The sequence below is a fragment of the Athene noctua genome, chromosome 2 (assembly GCF_965140245.1).
Source record: "Athene noctua chromosome 2, bAthNoc1.hap1.1, whole genome shotgun sequence".
In the NCBI taxonomy this organism is placed as follows: Eukaryota; Metazoa; Chordata; class Aves; order Strigiformes; family Strigidae; genus Athene; species Athene noctua.
Genome location: NC_134038.1, coordinates 150,991,334 through 151,016,742, shown reverse-complemented (window position 1 = coordinate 151,016,742; position 25,409 = coordinate 150,991,334). Strand labels below are relative to the sequence as shown.

At 42.7% G+C, this 25,409-nt stretch overlaps 1 protein-coding gene across 1 annotated transcript; it reads right to left on the bottom strand.

Moving 5' to 3' along the window:
• Positions 1 to 1,973: 1,973 nt before the first annotated feature.
• Positions 1,974 to 21,858, bottom strand: BFSP2 (beaded filament structural protein 2). The gene is made up of 7 exons (XM_074898121.1): positions 21,376 to 21,858; positions 12,958 to 13,040; positions 10,890 to 11,046; positions 8,388 to 8,549; positions 3,580 to 3,711; positions 2,893 to 3,113; positions 1,974 to 2,072 (listed from the first exon to the last, which is right to left on the bottom strand). The coding sequence occupies exons 1-7, from the start codon at positions 21,829 to 21,831 to the stop codon at positions 2,069 to 2,071; spliced, it is 1,215 nt and encodes a 404-aa protein (XP_074754222.1). The 5' UTR covers positions 21,832 to 21,858; the 3' UTR covers positions 1,974 to 2,068.
• Between the last annotated feature and the right edge of the window lie 3,551 nt (positions 21,859 to 25,409).

Here is a 25,409-nt window from a genome sequence, read left to right as displayed (position 1 = left end):
TTCACCAGGTTTATCTCTTCAGTGACATTTATAAAGAACAGTTTCACGGGATATCCAGCAGTGTATTCATGCCTGAAGTATCACTAGAAAATAATGGAGATCTGATGCTAGATTGTATATTTTTATGCTATAGGATTAATTTGATTATTGATAGAAGATGTCTGTAATTACAGCACACATGAGACAGAAAGAAAACCTGAAAACCTATCAGGGGGTTGCTATGAAGAAATGCACAAATCATTAGTAAATTCTCTCTTCCTTCTCAAATCATAAACTGCTTTCTTATGTATCAAGAATGAGAGAGAGGTTATGTGTCACTAATGTCAAAAGTGACTATTCCTGGACAGCAACCAGTTAACAACAACCCACGAGTCTGTGCTCATCACACCTTTTGTACCACCGTTTGTGTATATTTTCTGTCATCATCACTATTCTTGATGGGGTCTCAGCTTGGTAAATTCTGCACTGATGTGTAAGAAGGTATTGGTGCTTTGAGTAGCCTACATTCTGTGAGAAAAAAAGGGAATCTGCCATCACTGGCCTTCCTTTTTTGGTTGTTGTTGGGTAATGTCTTAATCCAATATGTTTTTGATCAAAATCTTGCAGGCGGTACATCTCAAATGCCCTTTTTGCAGAGATTAAATGAGAGCTTGTTTGTTAAATAACTATCAGGAAGGTTTTTCCATCTGTGGGGGAATGTGTAAGGAAAGGCATGACACTTGTGTGCTGATTCTTGTTATTCACCAATGGATCAAGTAGAGTGGATATGGAGTGCATTTGATTTTATCGGTCATTAAAAACTAAGCAGCTTTGTTAGCTAATGTTTCAATTAAAGATCAAACTATCTACAGTCACCTTTCATACATGCTGTATGCCATTATGTTCCCTAGTACATGCCGTTTCTCAGTAGTCTTTGAGCCCCCTTAATGAACTGTGTTGTCAGCCTGTATAACTGTTGATATTGTAAAATCCTAATCCAACAAACACCTGTATGGTTAGCTTCGTTCCTGTGCAGGGGCTTGTGAAGGAAAGCTGGCCACTTGCCTAAGATTTTGTGTGACGGGGGCCAAGGTTCATTATGTTTCTCTGAAAATGCAGGATCCATCAGGGAACTTCATATGACCATACTGCAAATTCAATACAGTGAGGATATCAATGTTTAAACTATAAAAGAAAGTCAAAAGTGAGAGGTGGCAAATCTTTTTCATCACGTTACCATCAAAATAAGAGAAATTACCTAGGATCACCCACATGTTGATGCTGTATGGGTGCCTGTTTAAAACAAGTTTGGCCAACCTACCTTAAGGGATGTTGATGTCAAGAAAGAACCAAGCATGAAAAAAATAAAAACGACATCAATATATCAAAAAGTATCATATTTGCACAAACAGACACCCTGGCTAGGACTCTCAGTATACAGTAAAGGGATTTAACCTGGACTGCATACAGAATTGCTGTTGCTCTCCTTCACGTTCAGATTTTCCAGAAATTTAGAGTTAAAACATGTCTCTTAAGTACTTCTGGGATGCTCGCATTAGTGCTTATGCTGGCTTATATATTGCATCAAGTTAATAGCACACTTCAACTGCTTCAGCATGATTTTAATTAGATTTCACACTAGTGAGCTGACGGTCTTGTGACAGAACAGTGCACTTGCCATTTCAGTGTGGATGCTGTGTGCACAGTGGCGGGGTAAGCTCAGTCTTGATATATTTGTACTATCAAAAGAAAGCAGTTACTTGCTGGAAAGTGAAGAGCTGGTTCTTAATCCAACCCCCTTCAGCTATCATGAAAAATACTGTAAGGAAAAAAAAGTCAAACGAAAAACCTGATATTCTTTATTTTTATTATAATTTTAACAACATGAGTAAATTGAAATCTGTAAGCAAAGCAATTACATGAGGAGGGTCTAATAAAGTTGTTCAAGCTACAACCTACTTTGATTGTTGAATCAAACTGAATAAAGCAGGCTGCTTTGATGGGTTTTTAGCTTCCACGAACATAATTGGCAGTGACATCTTCTTCTGCTTTTATAGAAATAGTCTTATGTGGTCTGGGAGTTCCATAATCAGCTGAAAGTTAAAAAAAAAAAAAAAATTGGTCACTACTATACAAATCAGAAAATTGCTGAACCAAGTACTATCCTCGGTTCAGCTGGTGAAATCTCATCAACTGCAGCAGGGTCTGATTATAACACAATTTACCCCTGACCTGAGTGGAAGAACAAGTCAAAATCTGTGGATCAGATTCTCAGATGTTTCATGACTAATGGTGATTAAGGATCTTAAAAAAGCCCAACCAAGCAACCCAACCACCGTAAAGGTGTTTACAGATTATTCCCAGAGGACAAATGTTAAGAGTCTGAACTGTATTTCTTCACAAAAGGTACAGTCAGTGGGCCAGATTCTGTCCTTGTACTTCGGGGGGGGCACTTGTGTGCTTAGAAAGGGAGCTTCCCCAAGATCACAGCTGTAATATTTAGACTGTATAGTGGGACGAGGAGAGAAGTCATAATGTAACCAAGGCAGGAAACAACAACACAGCTGCTTTGCAACCACTCATGTAGCCACCAGATGCTGTAGTAGCTTTTTAATTTCACATCTCAAATCTTCAGGGAAGTGACACTCATAGACCTATTGGTGTATTCCTGAACCTCCTCCTTCCATGGCAGTGCTAGAAACCATCCATCTCCAATACATCAGGAATCTCTGCACAATTGGATTTGGGGTGTTATTCCCCTGTGGCAACTTCTTCAAACCTCACCATCTACCACCCAGCCTTATGAAACACAAGAACCACCCTAGTCCTCCTGCTTCCAGCAATCTCAAAAACGCCTTCCCAGGGAACACATGTCGTCCATCCTCGTGCACACTTGCTTTGAAGGACAAGTACCTGCTTTGTTCTCCATCCAGAAGGCAGTGGTACGCAGCAATGTCTTTTTCCAGCTGTTGTTTGCTGGTCAGCAGATTTTCACGATCCCGTTGCTGCTGCTCTGTTTCTACTTTGATTTCTCCCATCTCTGCCTCCAGCTTGGAAATGACAGAGCCTAGGTTCTGCAGTTCGATGTCATGCCAGTGCTTGGCATCGTATAAAGAGTTCTCCAGACCCCTCTTCTGTAAGGGCAGGACAGCAGACATTAAACCAGTCAGTTTTCATATGCTTCATAGAGATTTTTATTCAGGTTTAGCCAATATCTCTTTGGAATATGCTTAAATGGAGAATTCCTTTCTTTAGACACTTTGAAAAATGTATATTATCATGACAAAGGTTGAACTACTTTGGTTACAAGGCACAAATATTCTTCACATTGTCAAGTACTACCCACCCAGCAATTTCAGTGAAATTATTATTGAGTATGAAGACACTGAAGATTTAAATTTGTGACTTGGTTGTTAAATGTGGTACATTTAGCGTACTACGTCGATCAAGAAGAGCCCAGAAATGTCTGGCATCTCTGAAAACAGTATCAGCGGGAAAATGGGATTTATTCTTGTCTGCATCCCAAGATGGGAATGTTTTCCACAGAAGGCATGTCGAATTCACACAGAATATACCCACTGAAAACCCAACATTACTTACCAAGGTTCTCAAAGATTCGGTTTCTGCTTGCAAGCTCTGTATTTTGCAGGCAGTTTCATGGAACTCGGTTCTGAGGCCCTCCACCAGCTCTTCCTCCTGGGTTCTCACGGCAGCCGTCGTTTCGGCCTGTTGCTGGTAAAAGATGGTGACTGTTGTCACAGCCTACTCAAATTATGTTTTAATTTCCTTACATACCAAACTGACAGTTAATATTTTCACAGCTTGTGGCAATTCTGACTTTGTTTGATTCCTGTATATTAAATCCCGTGGTTGAACAATTCTGCATACTTCTTAGTGTCAAAATTATCATATTTTCTATGCATTTACTGTAAAATGGCTTAATCATGTAAGTGTATCTATTTTATCTATGCCAACAAAAGCTGTTCAGCATTCATACTAGTACATTTTAAATGACCTATAAAAAGAAAATGGTGCTGTAATTCTTCATTTTGTGGCTATACTATAATATTTGGAAGTTAAGTGTTTTCACTTAGTTGGATTTCAGAAGTAGTCACACCTTGATTTTTCATGTAGGATTCTGTGAGTCTATAAGTCATATCACAGAGATCAGAAAAATAATGTCTGTTAACTGAATTAAGATATTCTTATTCATGCTCTTGCTGCTTGTGGGTTTTTATATGTATGTAGTTCAGACTCCTTGAAAATAGGTGAAGGAAAAGGTACCTTAGTAAAAATAAAATATCTATACTTTTTAATGAGGGCTGAGATCAAGGTTTTCAATCCAGAACTCTGGGTTCTCTAGCAAATACAATTCTTCAGTCAAAACCTACATTTCTTCTGGTTGATGCTAAAGTTAAACTATGCAAAATACTTCCATTCCACTCTGAAAATTCATCTTGACCCTGTCCTGCTTTCCTGATTAGGCATTCTTTTATTTTAAAAGTAAGATAACATTTTTAAAAAATCTGGGACCATGCACCGTAAGTCATTTTTATAATTGTTTTTGGTACCATTATGGGAACCCCACAACTTGGTCATTGTGAATGAAATAACCTCAGGTGCAAAAGGTCACTTAAGTACCAGCTAAGTCTCAAACAGAATTTGGGATTTATGACCCTGTGTTGCAGAGGGCTGAATTTCAAGCCAAACACTAAAACTGTCCTTTCCAGCAAACTGCATGGAGCCTGTGTTTTCCAGAAATACTTTACAGGGGGCTTGTGCTTCAGAGAGACAAAATCCGACCTCACTAGTCCTGGTGAACCCAGCCTAATGAAAATGGACCTGCCACTGGAGTAATTTGTCTCCTAAATTGTGTTGAGAATGTAGTCTGCGTGTTATTATGGTACAAGGACTATAAATGGCTCTTTTTAAAGAGATACATAGGGCAGGGTGGGTGCCTTTGCATCTATATTTACAGCCTACACCCATTATCTGAAGCCTGGCCTCTCTCATTCACATTTACCCTGCTGATGGCCCAAATGCTACCTATAAATCCCACTTGCCCTCACCACAGGTGATGCTGAAACTCCCCCAGGAGTTACCCGAAGCTGTCACGACTGCCTGATGTGAATGACAGAAAAGGCAGATGGAGTCAGTGGAGGTGGCCACATCAGGCCCTAAAGAGGGATGACACAGCATGTAAGCACACACTGAATGAGCTTGAAAGCTTTTGGTACACACAGGGTTTCCCCACCCTCCTTGCAGGATTACCAGCCGAGTCACTTCAACAGTCCATGTGGAGGGCGATGCTAGGTATGACACTTGGCCTCAGCTTTGGCGTTCCTTCTGTGGAAAAGTGCAGATGTAGTCTTTGTGCCCTGTTCACTAGGTAATCAGTTGTTTTCTGGGGCTCTGCTCTTCCTATTCCTGAGATGTTCAACAAGGGAAAGGCTATACTGAACTGCGGTGCCCACAAGCAACTGGATTGATGGAGGGAGAGGGTGAAATCATCCCCCTAAATCTTTATCATTTTGATGCTTGAGCTCCCTAGGAATGTGTAGATTCAAGCATGTCTGCACAGTTCTGAGCCAGGAGTTGTGCAAGAGCACAGAATCTCTCATTAGTCTGTTTTTCATGGAATTGAGATAATTAAAGGATGATTAGGGATAGAACACCAACATCCAGGGTCTGATCAGCATGATATCTGCAGAAGAAAAGTGTCTTTCATAAGGTCTTAACAGTTCTGGGAATGTGGTAGCAAACTAGCAAAGAAGGGAGAAACAATTGACATAATTCATAAGATTTTTCAAAACCTTTTATGAGATCTAGCATAGGGGTTGACAGAGGAAGCTGTGTAATGGTGTGCTCAGGGCAAAGCATTGCCATGGATCAACAGCTGGTCAAGAGACAGGACATGAAGAGAAGGATTAAGGTCTAGTTCCAATATGACAGAAGCTTAACAGCTTGATGCCTCAAGCTTTACTGCCTTGAGGATGATTCACGAACTAGAAGGATTTATGGATGGCAGAAAACAATACAGGTTAGCAATGAGCAGGGGTGGATATGTGGAATTGAACTATACTAATTGAAAATGTGAACAGCATCACATCATTAAATAAAGCATTTTTCAGGGGAAAATATTAAATAGCTTGTGTGCCTTACAAGTGTTTAAATCACTCGTGTCATTTCAGGAAAAGGTTTTGAGCATTATGGACAAAAAAAGTGAAGAGATCAAACCAATGACCTTGAGTTTTGAGGTTACTTACTCATCTAAAAAAGTCCCATGTGAAACCCCATTGTTAACTGGTATGTTTTGGTGCCTGAATACCAGTGAAAAATCTAGCCAAGACTGCAAATCTAGTCATAAGACAAAGCAAAGGACACAAGGAATTACACAGAAAAGAACAAAAATACTGCCCTGATGTCTAAGTCAGTGCTAGGATGTAGTTTGAAATACCTGGGTCTCACCTGGTCACGACTACACCAAGAGTGAGTCCAGAGAAAGGAAATGAAAATATTAGGAACTGAGGGAAACCTCACGGAGAGAGATTGATAAACTGGTAATGAAGAGCAAAGGAGAGAAGGGAATTTCTCTCTCTACTCTGATGTTGCAAAAGAGTGAGGGCATATTTTTCACAGTGTGGATAACTAAATGGTGCAATTTAGCCACGTAAGATGACATAAATCCACAAGCTTAGCTGAGAAAAGATGAACTCTTGTTATCTGTATAAGTAGTAATAATCTGAATAGATCCCTATGAGATACAAAACTGTATGAGATACAAAACTGCATCATCTGGGTTTAAGAGGTATGTCTGGGGACAAAGCCCCCTAGAATGTCATACCAGAACCTGCTCAGAACCAGAACTGATCTTTCCAGAAATCTATGATATTCTGATTCTTCCTCCTATTAAAAAAAAAAAAAAACACAAAGCAAAACAGGAACAACTTGAACTAGGAAGAACTTAGACTGAGATGGACAAGTAGGAAAGGGGTAAGTATCAAAGACATGATAGTGGGTTCCAGTGATCAGTCTAGTACAAGGTGGCATTTTCCCCCCCAAACAATATCTCTGGGCAGCTGAAAGAGCAGATATTGAAGGTAAGGAAGAAATAGGAAAAAAGAAGTGAGGGTGTGTTTGCACAGGAGAACAAGGAGGAAGTGGAACAAGCAGGACAGGAAAGTGGGAACACTGAAGAATTTGGTGCCATCAGAGTAATGCTCATTTTGCTGAAACCTGGCAGTAGGCCAGGAACAGAATTTCTGGGAAAAGCTGAGGAGGGTACTGAGGATGCTCTGGCTTTTCAGGGCTGCATATGCTTTGTATGGAGGCACTCTCTGGGCTCATACAGTTTATTACTGTGTCACCAACTTCCTTTGGGCTCTACAAGCTGAAAATCAGGCCTGCACAGATTAACCTTATGAAAACTTTGCTTAGTAACAGTCTGTCAGGCTCACAAATTTGCTGGAACCTCTGGGATAAACTCCTCTGGTTGGCTTCTTGTACATTCCCTAGCACCTTTGGTATCACTGTCACAGGATTTTTCTTGTTCATTTTGAAAATAAACACCTAATTGCATATATCTTTACAAACATATTTCTTACTTTTTTTTATCTTGCTGTTTGCCTTCACTACCCCTTACTCCTCTCATGGCAACTCTGTACCACAGAACAGGGTGGGGCTATGTTTTTGCTATTTCTACAGCACAGCTGTAGTTACTTTTTGCTGTGCCATGCTCTGCTGTAATAGCCAACTCAGAATGAGATGACTACTAACATATAGGATTCTCCAATGAAATTAATGCTTCAGCTCTGAAAAAATACTTCAGCCAGCCACTTTGGAAAAACAGTGATCCTTCATGACAGAGGAAAAGTCTGTTTCAAACTCAGCATCAGGAGAGGACTTTTGAAGGGAATGGCTATTATCATCCCTGTTAATTTCTAAGTTAATATCCAATTTTCCTACTGCTGCCAAAGGAAACAATTTCAAGGCTGTCTAATTAGTGTGGAGCAATGTTTTACCCTTTTGATTTATAGACCCCTGTAAATTGTTCCGTGGAGGAACGGCCCTCGTAAGAAGGGTTATGACTGTGGCTTATCTTAGGCAGAAGGTATCAACTGATTAAGTTTGTTTTTCTTAGCCAACGCTTCAGATCCTTTAGAAGGCTCCCACATAGACCTGTGATATCAGCAGGACCATTTTCACCACTGTTTAACTCTGTGCATCCCAAGAAAGCCATTGATATTTATGAGTATATTTTCCCATGTATTTGGGCCAAAATTGTTTAGATTTTTATTATCTTTTTTGTTTCAAGAAAAACTCAACCCTCAAAGTTATTGAAGAGCATTAGACAGATTTTGTGTTTGCTTCAAATCCTGAAATGTTGGAGTGGGTTACAGAGTGCTTACCTTGGTACGGAGCAGGGCACCTGTCTCAGCACGATTCTTTTCAATGTCTCTCTCCCAGTGGATTCTAATTTTTTCCAGTATGTCATCCAGGCCACTTCCCATGGGAACATCAAGTTCTTCCAGCTGAGATCCAGCAAGCTGCTTGTATAATACCTTCACATCCTTAAACAAAAATAAAAGACATAAAAGAAGGTGAACGGGACAACTGAATAGTAGCTTCAGACAGGCTCGAGGAAGAGCTATGTTGGTGCCACACACAGAGAGAGTAATTAAATTTGGTCCCGAAAGGTGTCTCTACATTAATGATTTGGTGCACTGGAGGGTTTCATTTTCAGACGTGGATTTGCCTTTCTTCTTCATGGGGAGTCTTGCCGCAGATCTGGGGTACTGGAAGTAGTTTCCCCCTTGGTGGAAGGAGACTGAAGCTCTCCACCAAGGCACTGCCTGGAGCAGTGCTCTCACGGTGGCAAGTTTCTCCAGCAGTCAGTTTGACACATGCACTCTGCACACCTGAGACCCGAAACCACCACAGCTATATTGCCAGTAAACCTGCAATGTGGACTCCGGGTCAAGGGGCTAACAGCTTACAGCAAATCAAACCCTGCTTTTCCCTCTCTGCCGCACAATGCATCTACTGGGAGATACAACAAGTTGCACAAAACAGCAGGATCTCTACAGCCTCACAGTTTGTGTGAGCCACCTGTGCGCTTTTATGCCTGTGCATGTTGGATGAAGAGCACTATCCTTCTCTGTGACACCATTCTATTCCTTCTTTACATATAAGTGCTTCAAAAACATGTAAGCAGTAGAGAATTAGTGTGTCTAGGATTGCATATTTAAAGGTAGTGCATCAGTTGTACATCGTATTCAGGAATGCAAGAATAAATAAAATTTGCACATGTATCCGAACAGTCTGGCACCACAATCCTTTGAACAACCTGGCACCGCAATCCTTTTACATCAATCTGTTTATATGTGCTATTGGCATAAGCAAAAAAAAAAAAAAAAAAAAAAAAAAAAAAGTAGTGTAAAAGCATCTGGGAATTGTATTTATTGTATTTGTAAGCAATGCCCCCTGACAGTGACAATGCTGGAAAAAAATGGATGGGTATTATATGAATTATGAACCTTGCAAGAATGGAAGCCTCAAAAGGTGCCCACTCTTGAGTTCACAAAAGGACTTGACATGGATTTCCTAGTGGACACACTAAAGGAAGGAAAGGTTGGAAATAGTTCAGGAAAGTCCTTGGGACTTTATCGTACCAGAGTTCAGCTGGAGTAATTGCACTAGTTGCTTCCAGCCTTTATTCTGTGACCTCTCTTGAGCAGCTTCCCCTGTCACTGCTACCATGGGAAACCAGGTCTGCGCTGGGGATAAAGAGAGGAGCATCCTTCCACCCTGCAAGGGCTCCTCACTGGCTAAATGTGGAGTGAGCGGGTCTGTTGGAAAGGTGTTCTCGTTATGCCATGTATATGAGCAGAAAACAGCACCAGTGCTAGCTTTTCTGGTTTCATAACAATCATTGCAATACACGGAGGTTTAAAGAGGATCTTGTGTATTTCTATCAATTTTCTGTTTTCCCTGTTATCTAGATAAAACAACCTCCATCTTTCTTATGCTGTGCAGTGGTGCTGAAGCCACTGGTTATTTCCTGCAAAATGCCAGCCTTGGGACCAGACTCATGAAAGTACGGAGGGGATGAAGCAACCTCATCTTGGCAAGCCAAGACTCCATATGCCTGCCAATGTTGCTGAAATCTTGTGGTTGGAGAAATAACCTGTAAGCGCCTCGCTTCCATGAGCCATCTCAATTCGTTTACTTCTGAGGCATCAGCGCAATTGTTTGCTGTCCCTTATGTGGGATTAGTAGTAGCTCCATGTTGGAGCCCTCATCAGTAAAGATGCTGATTTGGGTGCAATCCTGAAACAGAAGGGAATAAACCACCTTCATGCAAATAATGATGGTGAATGTAATGAGTACATGGGAAGGTATTGCAAAACTGGGTATCAATGGGCTCTCCTTCTAGGTCCCTGTCCCTGTGAGTTGCTTCAGTGGTACGTTGCTGAGGAGAGGCTTGGTTTCAGGAACTCAGCAGCTTGATAAGCCAAGCAGGATATTTTCAGAGGAACCTGGTTAATTCTCAGTGTTAGTGCAGCAGGACCAGAGCTTGTTCCCTGCACACACATATTCTCTTTACTTCTCTGTCTGAGAAACAGACTTTGCTGTTGAGATGTCCACATACGTGACTGTGCAACCCCATGACCATCATGTGGTGTCATATTTATCAGATGAAAATAATTAAAACTTAAATCTGATCATGCTTCAGAGGTTAGTACTTTAAGTTAACAGAGGAGAGAGAAATAGGAGCAGGTTTCAGGAGAATCCCCCCACCCAGATGTGGCAGGAGGAGCTTTTTAGTGCTTGCTTTGCACTAGATGTATGATACCAGCTGGATGAAACAGGCACACGCTGGCTTTGCAGTGTCCCGAGTCTGGACTTACTTCTTCATGATTCTTTGACAGCAAAGTTAGTTCTTCTTTCATGCTCTCTATCTGACTCTCCAGATCCATTTTAGTTAAATTAGCATCATCGATCACTTTATATAGAGAATTAATTTCATCTTCCACAGCCTTTCTGAATGGTTGCTCGTTTTCATACCTGCAGAGAAAAGAACCAACAAACAAAACCTTAATGCAGCACAACTCATCAAGAAAAAAAAATGTTTTTTTTTTTTAATGACACTGTTTGTGCTAGTTATCTCGTATGTCCCAGACAAAGGCACAGAAACACAGAAGATATTCTGTGCTCTCACCTTGTCTCGCTATACTTGAATTTAACTGCCTGAAGTACCCTGTCATTAATTCAGAGTGTAATAAAATAGGCCAAGTTAGCAGGCTGCGCTACAGTGGTTATCAGCCTGATAGGATTCCTGAATAAGAACAGAGAGGCACATGCTCTCTTGTGAGATCCGGTATTTATATACAGTATGACTATGTGTGGCTTTTTCTCTGTTTGTTTGGCTGTATAATGAGAATAACTGCTCATTCATCTACAAAAAAAAATTTTCAGAGCTATGGTTAAAGAAAACACACATAGATCAAGCATTACTTTTACTAACGACATACTGATGGAAATCTGGCCTATGTTCCAGGGTCCCAGTCCATCCTTAAGAACAAATCTCAGTAGTGTCAAAATAAAGAGGAAATTTGAATGGTTGGCTTGTCAACTAGAATTGCTGTTAAAGCAAACGGCTTATTTCTAAACTGTGGCTGCAATGGTAGGGAAAACTGTGACAGGCAGTTGCTATTCCACAGCGTCGCTTGCTGCATCATGCTCATTTGTACCTTTTCACTTTAGGCTTTCCATTGAAAATGTGGCTGGGTGGGTTGCAGGAAGAATCTCCTTGGGTGGGAGGCTTTTGTGTCAAGCCCATCCAACCTGGGGACCTGGTGGCCACGGAGGTTAGACAGGGGGCTTGGCAGGTAGGATGGGACCTGGCTTTATAAACAAGTCCTGCACTGTGCCCTTTGAGAGCCACCTTCCTTGCTGGGAGTTCAACAGCCTGGGAAAGTGACAGCTGATCCCAAGTGAGAATTAGGAGCTTTCACTATGCAGTGGATTGATTTGGCATTGTTTTGTTGTGTAGACCACTTGTCCAAGTCAGCTGATATTTTTAAAAAATATTTTAAAAAACTAATTAAAATATGAGTGTAGCTTGCTGGACTTAAAGCCATAAAGGTACATCAGAGCTGTACCTTTCTGAAATAAAAGGCAAACCTAAGAACATGATTAACACAGTTTTTGATGTGATTAAATAAAATAACACCAGAGAGACAGAAGTTTAAAGGATGATAAAAATCGTAAGAAATAAAAATCAATTATTTTGAAATACAGTTTGTGTGACAGATCCTGCAAAAAGCTATTTGTAAATGAAAGAGTCCATTATGAGTAAAAGCTAGAAGGATCATGTCTCCTGAATAAAATTTAAAGAGTTCATGCACGTGAATGTTAGGCTTTGCAAATAGAAAGACATTAAAGAAGTAGTGTGCCAGTATTTAAGATTTTTTACTATTCATTTATCTCAGTAAAGACAAGAAAAATCAGTGCAACCCATTTCTGTTTTCTTATCTAACATTTCCATGTTGAAGTTTGTAGTGTTGCAGTTTTTACTTTTCAGCTGCTGCAGCAGAATGACTGTTACTTCCAAAAGCGCTTGTGTGGTACTGAAAATTAAAACTAAAAATCACATGGAAGTTTGCCTTTATAAAATGTCAACCCAAATTTGAATAAATGCTAAACTCTCTGTAAGAGATCAATGTCTGTATATCAAAGAATAGCTTAAGTAGTTTTGCTAATGCAGGGTTTTTTTTTTACTATAGATCTTCCAAAAAAATGTTAGCATCATAATTATTTTGCTGTTACAAAACCCCTCCCAAGTCAGGTGGCTAAATATGTGACTTAAAAGAACAAGTCCATTCTACTCACTAAGCATCACCCCCCTATAGAGTAAGAGTTTGCCAATGCAAAGTTTCAAAGAAAGTGGCCAGGTAGGTGCCGCCACAAGACTACCTGTCTTTAAAATCTTCAGCACAGGCTTGAATGTTCTCGGTGTGCAGCATAAGACGAGCATTTTCAAGAACTGCTTCGCCCACCTAGAAGAAAGAGACAACAGAGCTCAAGCAATGAAGAACTTCAGCATATGAGCTATAGGCACTCTACATGTATCTTAAGCAGGTGTATAGCTTTGGTTCTGAAAATAATCCTTCAGCCTAGGGCTGTTCAAATGACTCATTCCAGATAATTTAATCAATTAACTTTGTATATATAAATTCACAAATTCTCTGCAAATAGTCTGTAATTTTTCATCAAACTGTTCATTGCTCCTAAGCATTCATCTTCTTGTGGAAACAGATTTATTCTGATCGTCAGCTGGTTGCAAGGGGCAAAATTCATTACTGTGTGCAAGGTATGTTCATCACTTAAGTCCCACTTATATTTTGTAGATATAGTTTAAGTAGCACTTATGCAGTTCCTATTCTACTTCCCATATCAGCAGTCCTCTTCAGGGTCGTCCTCTTCAGTGAGCCAAGGAATACTTGTTGCTCATGCCGCCTGCGAGCCGTCCTCAGCTCCCAGAGCATCATTTTTCTTCTCTGATGGGATCCTGTAAGCTCTTGTGTAGATATGAGACCTGAGAAGCAGGCAGTCTTCAAAGATTATTACACCAAATGTGAAATGCTTTGGAAAGATTGTGCAAATAAGACTGGTATCATCGCTATGGCTCTGGGGCGTATCTTTAATGCCCAGGAGACACTTGAGGGGTAACCAAACCTGAAAGGCTTGTGACATAGCAGCTTGTCGTGATTCAAGATTTTATATATAAAATGATAAAAAGGTAAAAAGGACCACTGCTTGCCCTGGAGTCACACGTGCACTGAGCTATGACCGAAGACATGCTGAATTCATACCATAATTAGAGCAATCATCTCTGCAAATAACTATCTGGGAGGTCCAGCCATCCCGTGGTCCATGCTGTCTCTCCGGAGGAGCTAAACTGAACATCTCTTTGGTCTTTTTCAGGAGATACTCATGGAGATCTGCAGTTGAATCTAAACCACCACATGAATAAGAGCAGCTTTTTAAGCAGGTCAGGAGAGTCCTTGAAGCAGAAATCTTTCTTTAGATAATTAAGTCTGCAACTAAATGAGATTGCAAATCCCCCGAAGCACTCTGCTCCCCTGAGGTGAAACAGGCCATGCAATGTGGAGACATCAAGCCTTCGTCCAGACAAGTTATCTCAAGTATTGCAAGTTGGTTGTTGCCTTAGTGTGGTCCTACCTGTTCTTTGGCCTGCTGCTTGGTGACGGGGTGAAGGTAGACATGCAAGGCTGAAGCATTTCTACATGATAATTAACATTCCCCTCAGAAAAAGTGGCTCACTGCTCCAAATGTCTTATAGATGTTTAGACAAACAAATGTGAAATATGTGAAGGCGTCTGATAAGGAGAGAGCTGGAGGAATAAGCTCTTCTCCACACTGAGAAGTCCATAATGGATCATGAAGTTAAACCACTCTACATCTTTTAAATCTGAGGAGGCATGAGAGTTAAAAAAAAAAGTGGTTTGCTTACTTCTCACCTACTGTTAGAAACAAAAAAGGAAGGTGGCTGTGGCTGGAAGCCTGGGGCTGAACCTCCATTCCTGCCAGCTCCAGCTTGGGGCTTGACTTCTGAAGGAAACAGAGCTCATGCCATTGCATGGGTGGCCAATTTTTCTTTAATAAGTCTGGGATTTCTTAGCCAATTCCAACTGATATGATAGAGGGGTAGGCCATCTCAGAGACATGCAGTTCCAGCGTTTCATGAAAGTAGCATCTAGACAGAGAAGAGAGGTCCTGTGAATACTGCTGCTGGGAAAAAAAGCCCCAGTTTTGGCATGAGAAAATTAAGAGATCACAGCGAATGTGTAGGAGCCAGAGATGTTACAAAAGTCCCAGGCGTGGGCAAAGAGATGGTATCTGACAGCACACCAGCCCATCCTGCCGTGAAGCACACCAGCACAGAAGACTTTTATGTGCTCTCTTGCACACAGAACTGGCTCTTCTTCATCATTCAACCCTTTATTTCTTTCTCTCTACCTTTTTTGCAACCCCGCTTTACCAGCACTGGCCTAACTCCCCAACCCCTGGGTTGTCACTTCTGTGGCATTTCAGCGCAGCTGAGCAGAGCCAGGACTTTGGAGGAGTACTGCTCTGCTGTCCTTGGGTCCCCTTGCACCAGGAGACCTGACTTTCTCCTGAAAGATGGAGAAAAGACATTGAGTTTTTATATGGCAGCATCATGGAGGTAGAGGCAGTTCTTTGACCAAAGCTCTGAATTTTTGGTGTGGGATTTGTTTTGTTTTTGTTTGTTTGTTTGTTTTCTGCAGAAGTTATTTCGTCTTCCTGTCAACTCAGACATGTGTGGATCTTCACAGAAGCTTTTTTTTTTTTTCTGACTCAAATCAGGGAGCAGAAATGCTGCCCTGTGATTTGCCCTGCTCTGTCAAAACAAATCCATTCGCCTGCGGCAGTGAGCCCACACGGTTACAATATATGACCTAAAGTCTGACGAAAATCAACATCTTTGTGGGAATTTGGAACACCCCACAAGCAAAAGTAACATTAAATCCTGTGAGCTGCACAGTGTCACTCAGAGGTATGTTAATGTCTAAGTTTAGAGACTGAATCCTGTGTAAAATTGCTTTCAGGTTGCAACAAAAGCAGAAGCAGGGAATAGCTGGTGATTTGCCACTGCCTAGATTTCTGCCTCTATATGGAGACAAACTATTTTAAAAAGTGCTTTTCAGTAGTAAACTTGTGGGGTTTTTTGAGGCATTTGGGGTGACTTTTTACCTGACCCTCAGTGGATGTCTTTACCAGACCCCTGGTACCATATTCCTGAGGACTCTGTCAATACCCAACTCCCCTCTTCATAGACCAGCAGCTAATGCCAAATGTTCAGTGAGAAAGTCCAGGACTTTCCAAAACTGCACACAAACCTGAACTGTGCCATGTAAGTAAAAATGGTTTAAAAAAGTCTGATGTTTGGAAGTCTTCAGGGATGAGTGTTGTAGTCAGCAGGCTGACTATCAGCCTGTCAGCCCTTGTGGAAGTCACCTGTGTATGCTTTAAGTCCAACAGGGAACCTGAAGGATAAATAATTACAGGGTAGTTTCTATCTAGAAACCAGGTTTCCTGAAAAATTCTCCCTGACTTGCATGAGGAGAAGAAGAGATGTAAGACTTCCATCTAGTGGCTCTTTTGTTTGATTTAATTCTCCTAATAATCAAACAGCTGGATGCAAACACACAGCATTAGTGAGATGGATTCATAGCCACTTTGCTGACACAGGTACTAAAATGCATGATGCAGCAGTTTAGGAAACACCCTTCTTTGTGTCCACTGGAAATGAGAGGGCTCGCAATGCTGCAAGCACTTGGATATTGCGTCCTCTGCTTGTAAAGCAGAAGGCAATGGCTGTCCTGCCTCACAGGCTCCTGAGAGGCTTAATTCACTGATGTTCGTGTGGCATTTAAATGGTCAGGGTGGGAAGTATTATCAAAATGCAAATTTTAGTACTAATAATAGCTCCTTTAAGTCACGTATTGTCTTTCAACACTCGCATCTGTGATGCATACACACCATTTGAACAAGATTTTTTTTTTTTAGCTCTTGAATTAACACCGAATGTTTGTGGCATAAAACATCTTAACTAGAAAGCAGCAACAATTTTCTTTTATCTCACTGCAGTTTTATGGACATGAAAACAATTTTAATTTTTAGAAAAAAAACCCTTATCAAAGTCTGCATCAGCGTATGGCCCATTTACTGCGTTATGACTGGCAATGAGAAAAACCAGCCACTTCAAGGGAGTTTTCAGACTCCAGCCTTGATAAAGGATGATGTGGTACAGACGCTTATGGGGACAACTTATCCTTTATGGATGGCAACTTTTGATTTTTAACAGACATCTGACCAAGTTTGGAATTGCAGACTTTATTATGCCTTTCAAATTCTTAGCTACGCTTTATTGATAGCTTTGTATACTTTTGCTATTCTTACAAATGCCTAATCCTTTTCTGAATGCTGATGAATTTGTGGCCTGTGATAATGAATCTCATGGTTCAATTATTCATGAAATAGAAAATTATCTGGCTTTTAAGTTCACTTCAGTTAAAGCAAATGATGCCTCCATGGAGAAAGATCAGAAGATACCAGTCTAGTTTTTCCTTCCATGGAAGGCAATACCATATTCCCTGATACGAATCCATTGCGTCCAACACATTGTGATTCACAGATCAATCTCTCTAAAATCACTCAACCGAGTACCTGCTGCTCAGATGCCAAGCAGTAAACTTGTCATACTTTTGGTTACGCTTTCTGTGTTGAACCCCTTTCTCAGAGCCTGAGGGAGGAAAACTCAAAGGTAGCAAGAGTGGCGTTTGTTGCATCGCCTTGGGAAAGGCAATACCTAGAGAGAGGTGGGGAAGATTGATGGGTCCTTTGCCAATTCCTGCTTCCTCCAGGAAAGCACAATTTCATTTAGAGATCAAATATTTTATGAGTAAGCGGGACTGCATCAAAGAATTCCTGGTTCTCAAAGCAGGAGATACCTACTGAAGAAAAAATCTGTAAAAACTGTAATGTTGCCTGAGGACCAGAAGAAAACCTCACCCCTCCCACCTCACAGCTGTATGTGTAGGTAGTCCAAGGTTATGCCGTTGGAGGTGGCTGAGAGAACATAATTAAAACTAATTTATTGTCATCCTCTCTATCGCAGTTGACCAAGCTTTGTTCCATTTTGTGGGAGTTTGTTGTGCCCTTAGATCAGCGGCAGAATGCTGTTTCACCAATTTACAGACACTAATCATGCACTGTGTTGCCTTACAGTGTGTGACAGATAATACTCAGCAGCTCTCCTGGCCCCGCAGCAAATAAATTACTGGCTGTGAGTCCAAATATGGTGATTCCTTGGGCTGTCAGTCCTGTATATTCTCCAAGCTTAATATTAACACTGAGTAAATGCTGACAGTAAGGCCAGGTGTAAATAAAAGTAACTCTATAGAAAAACTCTGGTGATCATTCAGATGCTCCCAACTGTGCACAGGAGTCACAGCAGTGATAAAATTGGTCCAGGACATTGATTCCTTCTTCTGCTCTTGTGTTTACTCCTGTGACCTGAACTGCACTGCCTGCCATCTCATAGACAAAATAAATCTCTGTGTCTCCTATGCAGCCGTAATTGAACAGTCACGGAGGCTGAGCTACCTTCTCCTCTCCGTAAACTTGCTGAGATTATTTCAAGCGTCCATTTTTCCCAGGTGCTGTCTTGCTCCCTGGGAAGGAACTGCCATTACAAACAACCTCCTATTCTGCAGAAGAGACACATTTGATTAGAGGGAATTTTCCACAAAAAGACCAGGATGAAGCCTTGAGAAAAAGATTATGCCTGGAGTAAAGTGAGATGAATTTGTATTTCTGACACATGAATTCCTCTCTGCAAGGATTTCTCATTTCCTGAAAAATTTTGCACCTGTCTCAGTTAGTGTCTGTCCACCTGCTCTGCTAAAAACCAGCTGCCCAGGTGGATAATTAATGCTGTGAGCTGGATAGTGTCTTCCCATCATTCAGCTCATGTCAGTGATCCCCTGTTGCAGTAATAGCTCTGACAATTGCAATGAATCATGAGTATTTTCTCCCCTGAGGGACCCTCCACTTGTGCCCTCCAAGTCACTCGTTGCAACGTTTTTTCCCCTAGCTCTACGTTTGGGAGAAATGCTGGCACCCAGTTGTTATTGCTGAGAGGACAAGTACCCCAAATTTGGGATGCTGGGGCACGTCACAGGAAGGGCAGGAGGGAAACGGGACCTCAGGTCCACTGGTGTCTCTCCTACTCCACTGTGAAGATGGCCCATCACTTTTCTGATTTGGGGGCCAGGAGAGTCCTATGTGGCCATATCCTTGTCTTCTCACCATCAAGGCAAGAAGTAGGCATTCCTGTCTAGACACTTCCCCCCAACCCCGCCCCGAGTTGTGTATTTTTCTCTGCTGCTTCTTGTTCAAAAATTGTTCCTATCATGGGTATTTGGGTTTTAAAGTGGGTGACTGCTCAAGTGGCTTCCACCCCAAAACTTTAACAGCTGCTTCATGCAAATGGCATTAAGGGGTTTTATGGCTGCTGGGCATCCCTCCCGGCTGAATGTGTGGGGCTGGCTGGGAGTCAAAATGAATCCTCAGATTTTGCAGGAAGCTGAAAAAAGGATATGTCACATTAAGGTAGATGTGGACATCTACAGAAAATCTAAATATATTTACAAAAATTACATCAAGAAATGTATCTGCCAGGTATCTTTCCTTTCTGTTACACCTCGCTCCTGAACACCTTTTACTTTTCCTAGGCAGGAGAGTACTGACTTTGGGTGATTGCAGCTGTTTCTGCAACAATTGATTTTGATGTAATTTTAATAAATGTGGCAGTTTCAGTGTTGATGATGGCATCCTTTTGCCAATTATCTCCAGAATGAATGATTTAATTGATGTTTGGGCTGGATGAGTTCCTACTTTCATTTTTGGTTAGGTGCTTAATATAAAAAAAGAGAAGAAACCTATTAGTCAGAATTGTACATAGCAGCTCAGATCATATCTGAGAAAGTCAAAACCCACTAAGTGGTGCCTCTTTTATTGATTTAATTGCAGTAATTTGGAAAACTTTATGTATTCTCTAATGTGTTTTAATAGTTCGATATGAATGATGCTAATCTCCTCTTATTTTCTATGATACTTGCAAATGCTATTATTACATAGCTTTATTTTTCTCATTTTATACAGGAAGAGCCCAATATTCAAGCTAGATATCATTATATGCTGCTCTGATTTACTTATAAGAAGGCGAGGTGGAGGCAATGTGGCAGGATAATATGAAGAAGGGTTAAAAGGAAAGCAATTTGGGTGAAAAATTATTACATGAATAAGTCCATCTGCACTACAATGTTGGGGTTTCATATAAAGAAGAATCAGACAGTCCTTCCTAAAGTACCTATGGTTCTACTTTTTTGGTCTTAACAATAAACCCTGGTAGGATTTACGGGTGAGGTCTCCAACTGCAAAATGGGCCACTCGTCTGGAAAACAAGGGATGGTGGCTGCAAAGCATTAACCCTCATCTCACATCCAAGTCCCCCATGTACCTCAGTGAGATGATAGGTTTGAGGGTATGGTTTTGCGTAAGCACCCCAGATTCAGAGCACCCACTGCCTTCAGCAGCTAGTCCCTTCAGGAAGCTTTATAGGATTAGCAGTGGCAATGTCATTTGCCCATACAAAAAGATATCTTTAAAAGTCAGTGCTTAACTGGGCATTTCTGCTGACATGATCTCTGTACAACAGCTTAAGCTGCCACATTCAGGGTTCAGATGACATTTATAGCGCGTTCTGGATGAAGACCTGCCCTAAAAATGCAGCGCACTATAAAAATGCTCCCTCTTTCCTACGCCAGAGTAAAGCTCTGGTCAGCCCAAGGCAGAACACACAATTGTCCTGGGGAACTTAAAGCTGTCTTTCAGTCTTTCTGAAGACCTGCCAGCAGCACTTTCCGTGTCTGCACAAGTGCTGCCAGGAAGAGATGTGGAAGATTCCAGGCTCCAGCTCTTTGGGGTCCTGTCTGCTCCTGCTGGCTAGGAGTCAAGAAGCTGGGACTCGCAAGGTGCAGTGAGACCTCAGGAGACAGAGCTCTGTGTTCTCTTCAAGCAGGATATCAGCCTGCAAAGTCTTACTGGCCTTACTGGTCAGCAAATGGAACTGTTTCTTTTCCATGAGGTCAATACAAACACTATTTTGCACCCCCACAATAAACACTTCCCTGGAGAACCCGCAGCCTGTGCTGGTGGGAGTAAGGAATCATGCGGTGGCGAGAAAGGGAAGGAAAGGAATCACTCATTTGTAGCCATATAATTATTATTTTTTAAATAAATAGAGCTTTTGAAAATGTGATTAACAAGGGAATAAAGTAAAAATCTGAATTGCTAATTAAAAAAAACCCAACATGCTTGTAATGATATCATGTTGAGGGATAAACTAATTCAGTCCTAGCAGTTTTCTTTTAATAATTTTCATGCCTAGTGTAACAGCCACAGCTAAGAACAAAAAACTAAGAAAAAAACCCCACCCATTTTAATCAGCCCAGACTATGGCGCCTTGGGGTGCATTTCAATCTCCCCCATGCACAGGATGCCTGAGGCAATTCTCCTGCTTAATAGGCATTTTCCACAACACACTGTGTAATGATAATGCTAATTATCATGAAGATAGATTTAAAACCCTCTGTCTAGGGTGCCGTGCCTTGAAATCAGGCGGCATTCATCATCAGCATCAACTCTCAGCGCTCAGGGTTGCTAATGACTCATGAAGCTCCCCTCTGTCCCTGCGGCTGCCGAAAGTGCTCCAGAACTCACCTGATGGTAAATTGCCTCCCAGTTCTCCCGCAGTGCTCCCCAGCTGCCCACGCTGGCCGCTTTCTTGTCCAGGTAGACTCTGATGTGTTCTTCCAGTTCCTGGTTGACCTGTTCAAGAGCGCGCACCTTCTCGATGTACTCCACCAAGCAGCCATTCAGGCTCTCGTAGGAGAGGCCTCTGCCCTTCTCCAACCCCGGGGCCAGGGGCACAGCGGCGGAGGAGCTGCGCAGACCCTGGAGGAAGACGCTGCTGATGCCCAGGGCTCTGCGGGACACTCGGGTGCCCAAGCTGCTCACGCCACCAGTGGGGACGGTGCCCACGTAGACGCCGGGGGGTCTCGACAGGCTCCCTCCACCTCCGACGCTCACCCGGCGGCCGGGTGGCCCTGAGCTCTCGGCTGTGGAGGAAGAGGGCTGCTGCCCCAAGAAGGACGACCGGCGCCTCGGCAAGGGCATGATGCTGCTCCAGCCCGCCGAGCGCCACCGCTCAGCCCGGCCGCCTCGCCCGGCACTGGCGGGAGGGATGTGCCGAGCCCAGCAGGTTGGGGCTCACGCAGGGTTTCGGCTTTGTGCGATGGCTTTCTGGAAGGGGGGCTTTGTGCTGCCCGGGAGCGCCCGTCACATTGTCCGGGCGGCCGCTGGGTCAGCAATCCCATTTCAGGGGAAATCTCCCTGCTGCTGCTGCTGCAAATGTGGCAGATGAAAAGCACAATGGTGTTTACAGGGACAGCGGAACGGGGATTCAGTGCAACGTACGTGTTTAAAATACCAGCGGTGTTTTCTACGCTGACACTCAGATGATTTCCTACCCTTATACCCACAGGTATCTAGACATATATGACAAACGCCTTGGCTGCTAATGCCCACACTTTGTCCAGAGTGTCCTGCAGCAAGACATTACCTAAAGGTAGCAAAACCCAAACCTTTGAGGAGCCAGCAGGGCCACAGCTGAGCCGAGCCAAGCCAGCCTTTCGGTGCCGCAGCACCTCGAATACTCCCTCGGCCCTGCTGCAGCTTCTGGATTTCTCTGCGCTTTGGCTTCACCACCCGACCAAGGCACGTTGCCCCAAACCCAGCAGATTTTAACTAGGGACAAGCACCCTCATGTCTACCCCTGCACAGTCAGTTTAACGTCATGTTATCAACTCACTTGGTCTGTTCAACAAGGCCCCCTTTCACTTTGCATAATGGGGCAACAAGGTGAGGCATCTGTGAACTGAAAGGGCGAAACAATCCCTGAAACTTATTGCCAGGGATGGGGGAGTTTGCTGCTGCTCTTCTTTTTATGTCAGTGCTCTTTAGTGACTAGTAATCAGGTGGGTAGTTTATAGGTATGTAAGTAGGATGTGTTTATGGTGCAGTGGGATCCTTCACTAGGTATAGCTTTTTCTACCTACACACAGGGATGCTTCACAGCCAGAATGCCAGACTTGTTCCAGTGTAGGATTACCGTGTGTGCATCTTTGTAGGCATGCCTGTAATGTGCTGATGTTGGGCATTGCCTTAATGCGGTGTAGGTTAGTACAGGGGCGGCGGTGAGTCTTTGGTGAGATGGAATATAATCAGATACCCCTGTCTTCCATAGGTGCCTAATCCTGGCTCAACGGGTTGGTGGCTGGAGTCTGTTTCACTTGTCTTTTAACTTTGAGAACTGCGAGACTGCCTACAGTCAGGTCACCATTTCCCAGTCGTGTGAAGGCTAGGAATAGCGCAGCATCTCACAGCTTTGCAAATATTTTTGACTAGCTTCTAGGCATTCTGCATTTAGATTACCAAGCAAACTGTGCTGGCTAAATGAGAGGAATCCTCCAGTATTTCTTACACAACATTTTCAGTGTATTTGCTCTGTGTCAAATAAAAAACAAACAAACAACAAACTGCCTTGCAAAAGCAATACAGCACACAGAAAACAAATGTAAATATGTGGACATTTTGTAAAGAACTGAATTTAGCTCTCCATCACTTCATGCTCTCTTTCCTCCTCCCTGTTGAAATAAAAGCTGAAGGTCCTCATGGGATTGCTTTTGTTCTTGGCAAGACCTTCAGGAAGTTTTTCCTCTCTAATCAACCAGTGATTTCTAGGAAGCTGTTTCATATTTGATCATGAGGATCACAAATATCATATTGCATAGTGTTTATCCCACAGTGAAAAGATGTATTCCCAAAGTGCCCATCCATGTCCATACACAGACACATCTTCCTGTCCGCCCCGGTCCCCTCGTAGAGAAGTGGTGCATTACTCTGTGATGCTGCGCAGAAAATCAAATATCTAGGAGAGCCCCTATAACATTAAATTTTCCAGTTTCAGGAAGCCTGTGGCCCACTTTCAGATTTTTGCCTCGGCACAGTAGAAGTGCATGTTTGGGACAGGGAGAGAGGAGGGGTGACAATGCCTCTGTGGCCCCCTGGTCCCAGGGGGAGCCACATCTTGGTCTGATTCCAGCCATCATTTAGTAAAGTTGTCAGAATGCTCTGACTAACTGCAGCCACCAGGACACCGCCAGCAGGTGAGAACAGCTGGACCAGATGTGCTGCTGCTATAATTCCCTTTTCTGGTACCAGCCATGGTTCACCTTGAACAAGGCATATGGTTAATGATGCTAAGCTAACCCCATCCTGTTCAAACTTCCCTTTCATGCAACCAAGCAATAAACCTGAGCAGCAAATGGCACGGAGCAGCCAGCTGAAGAAGGGGGTAAACTCCCTGCTGCCTCACAGTCTGCTCCTGATGAAGTGAGGAGTAAAGGTAGAAATAATCTACAAGGACTGACGGACAGAGGCGGGGAGAGGACAGCTGACACCTCAAAAGATGGAGGCCATTTCACTTGCCAAATGATACAAAAAAGGCAATCTGAGAAGCAAAACTAAAAATTGTACGAGTGCTGGGTTACTCAAAGAGAGAGCAGCGATTTAGGCAAAGTCATTCCATGTTCCATGTTAGCCTCCTTGTAACAACCTGTTTTCGATCCATCATTTAAGCTTTGTTCACTCCTGCTAGTCCCCTAACTCTATTACAGCCTGCAATCTGGAGCTCAGCTGGGTAGGACTGAAATGCCATGTTGCTCTGAAACACTGTATTTTCATTCCTATGGGGGGAAGGAAAGTCTCAGAGGAGAGGAGGGTATGAGGAAACGTGATACAATGGCACTAGCAGTCTAAGCACACAAGATAAATAGAATAGTGGGGAAGTAGCAATGTGGTCAAAGCCACAGCATGCGGTGGGAGTCCCTAGTCAACAGATTTCAAGATTTCTGATAAATTCAAAGGTTGCTTTTCCTTTGAAGGGGACATGTTACGTGCCTTCTTTTGAGGCTGTTTGCTCTGCAGGAAAAAATTCAGGACTCACTGGACTGAAATGGAACAGTGAGTCCAAGGTGTAGTGCGGTTAGGACATTTATGCAGGAAAAAAAGTCACACTTGTCCTTGCTTCTGTAACTGGAACTTGGCTCTCCTGTGTAAGTCTGAAGAAGGTAACATAAAAAAGTTGCGGGGCAACATTACTACCCCAATGGGTTTGCTCATGTCTTGAGTGGCCCTGGATCCTATGGGTTCATCAGGCTTGTTTATCATCCCACTGTAGCCCAGGTCCCCAGCTCTCCTCCTGCCGAGCCCCAGAAGACGTTGGCTGTTTTCTACTGAAAGGGGGACTCTGAAGGGTTCATCCCAGCCAGTGCTTAGGCAGTACTGGAGTCACACAAAGGATACAAGGCTGCCACATGCCGTATGGAGTCCTCTGGCAAATGAGCTGGTCCTCTCTGGTTTGTATTCTAGCTTGGCAGCCTAAAGGAAAGGAGTGACTGAAGTCATTTTATAGTAGGAGAAGGGGCAGTCACTGAGCAGGAATGCCCACAGCCAGGCTGAGTGATGTCATGTGGGATGCAGGATGCTGTATCCAACACATGCTGCCTGCACCAGAACCAGCCTTACCCAATGTTCTTCCAGACCAAGTATATTTAGCAGCAGATTGTAAATCACAGTGAAGAAAACAGCCCATCTGACAGGTGTTTTGCTTAGAAATACCTTTATTTTATAAA